The sequence below is a fragment of the Conger conger genome, chromosome 9 (assembly GCF_963514075.1).
Source record: "Conger conger chromosome 9, fConCon1.1, whole genome shotgun sequence".
NCBI classification, from domain to species: domain Eukaryota; kingdom Metazoa; phylum Chordata; class Actinopteri; order Anguilliformes; family Congridae; genus Conger; species Conger conger.
This window is the reverse complement of record NC_083768.1, coordinates 30204452-30214992: the sequence shown is the minus strand read 5'-3', so window position 1 is coordinate 30214992 and position 10541 is coordinate 30204452. Positions and strand designations below refer to the sequence as shown.

General features: G+C 40.2%; 1 protein-coding gene across 1 annotated transcript; it reads right to left on the bottom strand.

The window, feature by feature from the left end:
• Nucleotides 1–780: 780 nt before the first annotated feature.
• Nucleotides 781–10236, bottom strand: cavin4a (caveolae associated protein 4a). Its single transcript, XM_061253539.1, has 2 exons — nt 9538–10236; nt 781–3477 (listed from the first exon to the last, which is right to left on the bottom strand). Exons 1-2 carry the CDS (start codon nt 9940–9942, stop codon nt 2851–2853), a joined length of 1032 nt encoding a protein of 343 aa, XP_061109523.1. The 5' UTR covers nt 9943–10236; the 3' UTR covers nt 781–2850.
• Nucleotides 10237–10541: the final 305 nt, after the last annotated feature.

Below are 10541 nucleotides of genomic sequence, written 5' to 3'. Positions count from 1 at the left end.
AGGTACCAAACCTCTGGAGAATACGAGGCATCGCTTCGCTCTTTGACTTCAAAAGAGACGGCAGAGAGAAGGGACTGCCGCAATCCCAGAGTCCCGCGGGAGAGCGCAGAGCCCTCATGAATAAAGCATGGAGCTGTGGAGGCACATTCTTAATTTGCTCTCGGTCGGAGGTGAGCTTAACCCCAAGGCCATCTGGCCTCAAAAAGCAATGACTCTCAACAGCGAGATGTGCGGTATTGGAGTGTGCCTCTCTTTCCTGATAAAGCCTTTCCATAAACACATTTTCAAATACAAAATTCAGTGTAACACCAACGCATGGCACCTTGTTGTACTCCTGTCCTATGCACCTAGCTGGTCGTGGGGGCTTAAATGGCTACACTGCGTCAGCATTTCTGTTTTTAAAGGACACAAAATACGCAAGCGTTTCATCCGTGGCTGAGATGAAAAGTGAGTGGCATTTCATTTCTGCCTCAGTGCCCCTGCGGACCAGAATATCTATTTCATTGTTGTGATAACGGCTTCCTTTCCCTGAAGCCAGCAATTCAGCTGCAGCTGTAATCGAGATTGACTCCTTCCTTGATGGTTGCCATAAATTTATGGAAAAGACTGGAACATTGGTACAGAGGCCCACTCTCTGCTCAATTAGCACTTATTGATAGCTTTAGATTGTGAAATTAGAGTGTGCATGATGAAAATGGAATTTGCATTCTTGGCAAGAAAAACTCAACAAAAAACATTATAGATCAGAAGTAGAAAGCATTTCTGAGAAGAAAACCAACAGTTTGTTCTATTTCTTTATTTAGTTATGTCTTTATTTAAATAAAAAAAGAAAAACAATTGAGCTTCCATCCAAAAATGTAATACATTTCCATGAAAATGATCAAAATGTATTTTACATCCTCTGGGTGTTTTGGGTCTCTCTCACCACTACTATTTACTGGTTTAGTCAATCTATTTGTTTACTCTGTGGTGTATGAATATAAAACAGATAATAATTTCATTCTATTTTTTCATAAATTTTCTTTTTAAAATATTATTGGTTGCAAATCTACATTGTCAGAAAGAAAATCTACTTTGTTTCTAAATTCTGCTTATATTTCAGACTTGTGTTCACAAACAATCAAATGGAAATTCTATACAACCTTGGGCTTACATTTTCCTACAACATAAAATCAACATACACTAAATTTCACAAATTTTCTTGTTTCTTTTCCATTTTTGTCAAAGATTACATCATTAACAATTCTTTGGTAATTTCTGAAGGATAGAATATTCTGCAGGATTTGATTCAGTGACACATTTTAGTTGTACTAAATGCCCAAAGGTGTCACATGTACAGAAAAATTCTAATCTGCAAGCTTAAATATTGCCCCACTACACACAGAAAATGGCAACACACAATATTTAAGACAGTCAATAAGGTACTTAGAGTGGGATAGAGTTCATTTATCAAGGACATTTGTGCATAATTTACAGTTCCTTGCTAAGAAATGAAAACAAACTATCAACTATATGTTTTAAAACCATGCACACTATGACTAAGTGCAGCAAGCGGGACCTTTGTTTCGAGTTTCCAAAGCAACAGCCTTGAGCAGCAAGCTGGTATATCTACTAGCACTTCTTACTATTGACAATTGAAATATGGCTGTCCATTTTATACAGGAATAGACAGACCTTGGTGCATACACAGTATTCATGAACAATACAATCAGTTTATGTATTGAGCAGCTTACACCCCAAAGAGAAATGTGATCAAATGCTTTTATTGTTTATCACAAAATATTATTCAGAACAGAATATTTGTTTTATATGAGATTAATGAACATTGCTGTTTGCTGTCCACATTGTCAATGAACAGAGGCTAGCATTGGGTTTCATCAGTAGTACTCATCAATCTGCATGTGTGCAATATACAAACAGGTTGTCATACAGAATATCATGTATTGTCAGTATTACCATATGTTTAATATGAAGAATTTCAAAATACTCTTCAGAGACCAGCTGATTGAGTTATTTTTATCGATTATGTCCACTGCTGTCATGCACTACTTTGTGTACTGGATTCTTTATTGGCACTTAAGATAACAATAAATAATCTTGCCACTCGTCATAATCCAGACCATTTAAAATGACATCAATATTACTATGTGCTTTGTCATTCTTTTCCTCGGCTCAAGACTATACCTTAACCATACTCATCAATCAAAATACCTTATGTTCTCACAAGCCATTGCTGCAAGATGACACCAGATCAAACAGCTTGTTAGCTTATGTAAATGGTAATCATACCTTGAAACCTTGGTTAGCACCAGTTCTTAGCACTTAGTTAGCATTACTCTCCCAAAATTCAGAAACACAAAAAAGAATGGTTCAACTCTCGGATATTTCCAGTAACACCACTCTTTTTATTGATTTTTACATCAAAGTTATGTGATATATCTGAGAATCAGTCTGTGTACAATGTAAAAAAAATCAGTTATAGTATTATTTCCAAAAGCCCCACAATTGCAAAAAAAAGGCCAAATGTGACAGGAAATTGCTTTTCTTCCTATTACATTCTATCAAACAGAAAGTGACCAACTCTTCTGTTACCTCAACTTCATCTTTCACGATGACCTTCCAAACTGACAAGAGACTGCCTTCAACCTCTCACCAACCCGCCATAATGACCACATTCAAAAAAATCACCAACAAATCTATAAACCCAGGGATGGCCTTAAAAGTTCAGTATTCCTTTTGTATAGAAGATAAATTGATGTGATATACTGCAAAACTGAACTCCTCTCTTCCAGCACACTGCACACTCTGTGCCTATTACCGTTTTCCCGTTTTGTTCGTGGAGATGAAGGGTTACTTCACTTCCTGGCCCTCGGCTGTCTCCCCCTTGCCTTCTTCCACCGCTGCCCCAATCCGGGCGGTTGCTGGCTCCTCCACTGGCCCCTCCCGCTTGATATCCGTCACGACCTCAGTGTAGGTGACATCGCTCTTAGGCTCTCCGGCTGGTTCCTCTGCGTCCTCGGCCCCCTCGTCGACGCCCTCGGCCCCCTCCTGGCCCTCCGCCACAGTCCTCTCCTTCTTCAGCTTGATCCTGAAGGACTCCTTGGTGGGGGCCTTCTTGGCAATGTTGTCTTTCAGCCTCTCGCCGGAGTGCTTCAGACGCTCGCCGGCCTGGTGGATCTTCTCGCGGCGCTCCGGCGGAACGATGCGCTCGCCCAGGTGGTTGAACTTGGTGCCGATGTTGTCTTTGGTCTTGGTCATGCTCTCACGGGTGAAGGCCGCCTTGATGTTCTCGATGCCCTTGAGACCAGATTTCTTCAGGCGGGCTGCCTTGGAGTCAGCCTCCTCCACCACCATGTACTCCTCATCTGAAGAGAGGTCTAGCGGGGCTTCGTAGGTGTCCGGTTCCACCTCCACCCCGGCCAGGCCGCTTCCTTTGGGGACCTTTGTGACTGCCAATGAGGGAACCTCGGTCTCTCCCTGAGTGGAAGGATCAGAACGCCATTTCAGAATGAGATAGTCGTCAATTTGAGTCATCATGGCAAATTCATCAAAGGAAATGATTAGATATGTATAATCATAATGCTTGAGTAACAGCTATGGAATTTGGATGACACTACTTGAACCCCTCACCATAACACTGTCATACTCATGACATAACAACTGTTACAAGATGACATAATAGATTATGTTATCTTATGTCAAATTATATAAAACTGTCATACTTTTAGTTTATGACAGTAACATCTGTCATAGCATTTACCAATAAAAGTTTGTCATTTGATATCAACTAAGATCATCTGTTCTGCCATCATGGGACAGCAGATGTCTATGACAGTGTTATGTCAGGCTTATGGCATATTTTTTTTGTCTCCAAAAACACACAGAGGCCCATTCAAAATCAGTAAGTGTAATGTTAACCTAACAAAGAATGCTTAGTATGGTAACTATAGGATCTGATCACAGCTATAACTACAGCATAATATTATGAACAGCATAATATTGAATGAAAGGAAATTCAAATAAATAAATATATACACATATGTCTAATATATGTATATGAATTACCCCTGAAGATGTTTCTGAACTCTCAATAATTATGTGAGATGAATGTGAGTCAGCACATGTATCCACAATTGTAGTGATACTGATTCAAGTAACTAACAGAGAATTTCTTAAAATAAAAATAGACATTCAATGTCCAAAATAATATAAATAATATTAATTATACAAATTACCATCAGTTTAAACAATGCCATAAGTGCCAGGTTGGGTGTGTGTGCAATACTATGGTGATTCTGCCATTATATTATAAGAAATTAAAAATAATCAAATTGCCTCCATTTTGACAAAGTGTAACGCTTCTTTTGTTCAGCTCTATTGCTCATTATTTCTCAAATCAACTCATAGTAAATCAGGAATCAGCAAATATTGTGTGGGAGTGTGTGTGGGCGTGTGTTCATATATATGTGTGTGTGTGTGCGTGTGTGTGTGTGTGTGTGGGCGTGAATGTATGTATGGACTGTATGGTCACATAAGAAACATTTATTTGCAGGCATAACTGCTTTGGTTTTAGTGACCAGGTGTCCTTTTTTCTATAATTAGGAGCCAACTGATTTTACCTGCCAGCCTTTAATTAGATTTCTACAGGAATCATTTCTCATATAAGACATTACAGAGAATGAAAGCATTAGTTGGTCTGACTGATTAAATGGTCTGGCAGGTGAAGAAGGATATTAATATGTCTTAATCATATTCTGCAGAGCTATTCCTGATATAATATGCCCTTAATATGGCCAATTGGCACTAATATGTCTAAATCGGAAGAATTGCCAGCTTTGTACAATTCAGTGGTTGCAATAAAGGTTGGAATGAAAACCAATGTACTCAGCAGGCACTCAGGGCACTTTGGGAAGACAGCTAAATAAAAATGCAAACTTAGTGGTACATTATAATATTATCATTTAGTTTGCAGCCTAATAAATACTTTAAAGGAGAGTAGAGTGCAGTCTGCCATCCATTGATATTTCTCATTGTATTTATATGGGGGAAAGTAGAGAGGGTAACTGATAGAGAGAGGATCACTCTGCAGGTGAAGGTACCATGGCACGGAATCGAACCCCCAACTGCATGGAGGGAGTCAGATATACACTACATAGGATGAATGTCAGCTGCCATATGGACTGTATGAACGTAATAAAACGTTTAAAATTATATATCATAAAGAATTTAATATTCTCTTCATAGCACTATCACCTGACAGCAAGAAGGTCCCTGGTTTGAATCCAACCTAATCCTCTCTGTGTGGGCTCCCTCCCACATGCAGAGATATGCTGTCAACCTATCCCATACAAAGGCTCTGCATGTACTATTTTCAAAGATAAGATACAGGGTCTCTTCCATCACTCCTCAGTGACATTTTGTGAATGCAAAATATCATGCTTGATGTGATATAATATCATGCGTAATTTGATCTTTCAATCAAACCACACCTTTTCCTTCTCCAGTGCAGATCATGTTCCTATGACTCTGCCATAACATGCAGTGGAGGAAGGCCTTGCACTGGTGTCAGAGATTTGAGACAAAGTACCCACCCACCCTGTTAATATAGAGTTTGATTTCCCAGTTATGTCATTGCAAGTCTGAACGGTCAAATGTGACACTGGCCTGAAGCTATGTTATTATGATGTGAAATGAAAACCGAGTAAAACAAAGGCAAATTTGCTATTTTCAATCAAACACTGCCATTGACCTGTGACTACATTCTGACATTAAGAAGCCAAATCCATTTTAAATTGAAATAGTCTGGCAGCACAAGCAGCCATGTCTGGTTCAAGTTCTGAGCTTTGCTGAAAATGTTTGAATTATAGAGTGCAGTTAGAAATCTGGCCAATCTTGGAGCTTGCTAACTGATCGTCTTTCTGCAGGTGACTTTCTATTTGTGGACTAATTAATTCTAATTATGAGTCCTTGGTGAGAAAGAATTGTCGCCATTAGTCAGAGACAAAAGACCTCTGTGTGCTCTTACTCAGACATCACACAATAGCTATACTTCGGAGAACAGTACAGGCGTGCTAATTGCTTTTTAGTGGTCTCACCTGCTGTTGACATCCGACATTTTATTGGTTATACAGTTAAATGCAAAATTATTGGGGCACTGGTTGTTTTCGTTTCAAATCCCTCACATTCACTGAGAGCATCATGTCTGGGGCTCATGGACATCACGAGGTTCAGGATGTGATCTTTTGAGATTCTCTGCATTGGTGTGTATTAGTTGCTGTGTGTCTCCTGGGCTTTTGGACTTAAGTTTCCTTTTCAGCAAGTAAAAAGCATGTTCAAAGGGGTCTAAATCCAGTGAATGACTGGGTCACATCAAACACTTCTATTTTTTCCTCCTGAAAAGCTCCTTTTTAAGTTTGCCGTGTGTTTTGGATCGTCTTTGGTTTTGTGTGATAAACTTCTGTCCAATGCGCGTGTGGCCATTTCTGTGAATGCCAGTGGACAATATGTTTTTGTACACTTCAGCTGTCATGCTGTTGCTGCCATTACTGGCTACATTATCAATAAAGACCGCTGAACTGGTTACAGATGCAGCCGTACAGTCCCAAGCCATCAAATTGCCTTCACCGTGCTTGATGGATAAAGTCGTAGACTGAGGGTCCAGACCAGTCCCTCCTTTTCCCACATTTTCACCTTTCCATCACTCTGGTAAAGGTTTATCTGTGTCTCATCTGTCCCACTTTTTTTCCAAATTCATCAGACTCATCTTTGTCCAATCACACATTTTTGTTCTTGATGCTGCTGAGAGGAAGTTCAGCCTCTCTGTCTTCTGCACACAACGTATAATGTTATTATAGAAATGTGGTAAACCTGTGAAATTTTAAACCGCTGTTGGTCATTCGTCCCAACAGTTGACTTGTAATCGGGGGACTTATTTACTTAATATTGCATTTCAACAATGTTCTACTTCATCCATTATTTAAAACAACTTCAGAATTGTTATATCCTTGGGCTTAATTCCAAGGTTCCCCACAGCTTCTATCAGATAAGGTACATTTAGGACAGTGCTATCTTTAATCCCGTTCTCCCCATTGTGTTACAATGGCAGCTACTCTTTCTATTTCATTTTTTGTGCTTTCACTGTTTCAGAGTAATCTCCAGGATTTACATGATTCTGTGTAATTGCTGAAACATGGATTAACTGAGCAACATTATGTTAGAGATAAACTACCTCATAGACTAATCTGTCCATAACTCCACACATCCTTCATGCATTTATTGAGTGTAATCATATAATCAGTAATATTCAGATATTCCAGTTTTTTGTTCCACTACAATGAATGGAAAAAAATGTTTTTCCTTCTGGCTCCCCAATATATATATATATATATATATATATATATATATATATATATATATATATATATACCATTGTAAGTTATGACAGAGTGTGTTGCATTATGTTCTATTTTATCTGAAACACACTCGTTTAAATAAAAAAATTGGAATATAAATATCAATTATTTGGAACAGATTTTAATGCCTTCTGTCAGCTGGAATGAATTTCTAATGAAGTGAGAAAGTAGGAAGCACGCAAACAGTACAATTTTTGTTTTGGTTGTTACTACTGCAAACTCTTATGACTAGAAGAGAGAACAGCTGCCAGCTGTGAACATTACTGCTAGAGCACGACATTTATTCAAAACGAGAATCTGTGAAATCTAAGAATCTTAAGAATTTATGCAAAGTACTTTTGATCATACAGTAAAGCTTATCACTGGATTCATAACCAGAATACCAATTGTGTTTAACAAAAATTAAGTCATAATATATAAATATATACAGTAGTTGGTACAATGTGAAATAACTTGACAATTACTTTATTTCGCAATTAGGGCATTTTGCAATTTTCAGGGTTTGCTTTTGCATTTTTCAAATTTATTATGAACCACATTCTAAAATGATTTTCTCTTTTCTCAATATGCACCACACCTCAGAGCGCAATCTCCCAGGCATGTGTCTTTGTATCTGCAATGGACTGGCATGCTACTGGAACCCTGAATAGCCATGCACAGTATTAGCATGTCCAATCAAGAATTGCATTCAAAATTCCCCCTCCCAAACACACACACACACATCCCTCCCCAGGAGCCTACAGCGTCAAATGCAGTAGCACTATATTTGGAGATATATGCCATCCAAGTAAGGCCTCAGAATAACTGGCAGTGAATCTGTCATCTGGAAATATTACACAGAGTATGTTGCCTTCAATCTCTGGTTCCGCCCAAGCAAGTTGCAACAAAATATGTATGGTTGCACTACTAGCTAATTCTGTGAAATATTGTATTGTATCTATATGCAATCATATTCATGGAATCAATGAATACAGCAAAAGCCAAATTACCACAGCATGCTAAAACATGTGATAGCATTTTAATGTTAGTATGTACGTATTTAGAAAGGCAACTTTATTCATTATTCACCACTACTGTAGATGTGAATAATCTTGTTTCTACCAAATTAAAAATTAGTATTAGTGCTGGAGTCATGATGGAAGTGATTTAGCATACCCTGAAAGGATGGTTTCTCTTCCATGTGAAATCAAAACCCTTTTGTCGCCCTCAGAGGTATGCTGTGATTGGTTTGATTGGTGTGGACCCTCACACTGTCCACCGTAATGGAACCTCAAACCCTCTTTTTCTCTTGACTACAAATTATCGTGTTCCCCGTTGGAGGTAGGGCCTGGCACATGCTAAGAATAGCGGGGCTGTCATTGGGCATGAAGCCACCCGCTTTGAAGTCGCAGAAACATGATCAGCACAGCAGTTCCTATACCTTCTGAGAGAGTGTGCTCACACTCAACTCAGACTCTCAATTACACTGATTCAGACCCCCAGGAAATATGATCGGTCTCCACCGATCCCAGACCTAAATGAAGGACATGCCTGTGCTCCTCTTTACAGGATTACACAGATTAGTTTCGGCCCTATTGTCAATGTACTGTATCTATTCTATGATTCTGTGCGGCATGCTACCCTTCCATTATCCAGTCCAATGGCATGGATGAGACATCTTGCACCGTGGACATTACATTGATATATAAAAATCAGTAGATCAAGCTTAAAGATTTTCCTTGATTTAACCCTCTGTTTACACATTCTTTACTAGTCTACTCCCAGAACGTTTACATTTTCAGACCTTACCTTCTTTTTACTTGTCACCATATCAGCCACCAACAATTTTACAGGCAGCTTTTAAGCCGTTTTTCTCACTTCCAAAAAACGAAACTGAAAATGTACAATCGATGCTCTGTCATATTGCTTTTTAAAGTTATTTAATATTAACTTCCCTTATATTTGTTTACTTTAAAAAAGTGTATAACTATTTTTTATACATTTTCAGTATTCATCTAAAAGCTATTTTTGGTATTGTGTTAGTGTTTGCAATTGGTACAGGCACCGTACTTAATGAGAGACAGATGGAATGAAATAAAACCAGCACTTTTGCTGGGTTTTTGAGGCAGATTTTCCGCCGACTCACCTGGTAGATGACGACCCGGAACCTGTTCCTGGTGAGCAGCTCGTCCTGGGTGGTCTCCACCTTCTTAACCCGGACGTGCTGCTTTTCCACGCGCCCGCGCACGTCCTTGACGTTGGCGCTGACCTTGCGGGTCTTCTGCAGGAGCTTCTCCACCACCCCGCTAGTGGTGGAGTGGTCCTTGACCAGCTTGAGGACGTCGCCCTGGATGGTCTTGATGTTGCCCTCCAGCTCCAGCTGCCGCTCCTCCATGCGCTGTTGCCCGGCCTGCACGTTGTCGATGATGCCCGCCACCCGCTCCAGGAGGGACAGGATGGTCAGGGCGCTGATGGGGTTCCCCGCCTCGTCCTCCACGCCGGTCAACTCCAGCTTGTCAGCCATGGCCGCGCGCTGCTTCTGAGGGTCCATGATGGAAAAACAAAATCCACACGCAGGGGGGAAAGCTTCTTGGGGCGGGGAAGAGGGGAGGGGGGAACTAGATCACAGACCCGAAGCGCCCGCTGGATTCGGCTTCTCGGAGCTTCAACCCCGAGGATGTCGTGTGTCGGCTAGACCTCGGTGGAACGGGTGGGTGGGTAGTGGAGTGGATAGACAGAGAGGGACACTCCCAATGACAGCAATGGGTTTGGTGGACAGGAATGAGGAGACTCCACCTACCCTGACTATCGGCTGCTGGGTCACCAGAAGATCAGGGGCTCAACCCTCAGAACTATGTGAGGGGGAGAAGAGGCACAGACACCGGCACTCATTTCATAGTTATAAATACTTTTTGTAATGGGACACTTTTACATTTTTGGAAGAGGCATGGAATGGGAAAATAACTCTCCCTTGGCCTCCCTCACTTGGTTAGAACCAGTTCATTCATTTTCCATTGTACACTGCTTCTCCATACAGTGCATGCGAGTGCAATACCGTGTATAAATATACGAATGATCTCACACTTTAATTCCTACAGCCCATTTGAATCTATGCAGTACGTTGAGGAATTACTATAAATGGAACTGAAA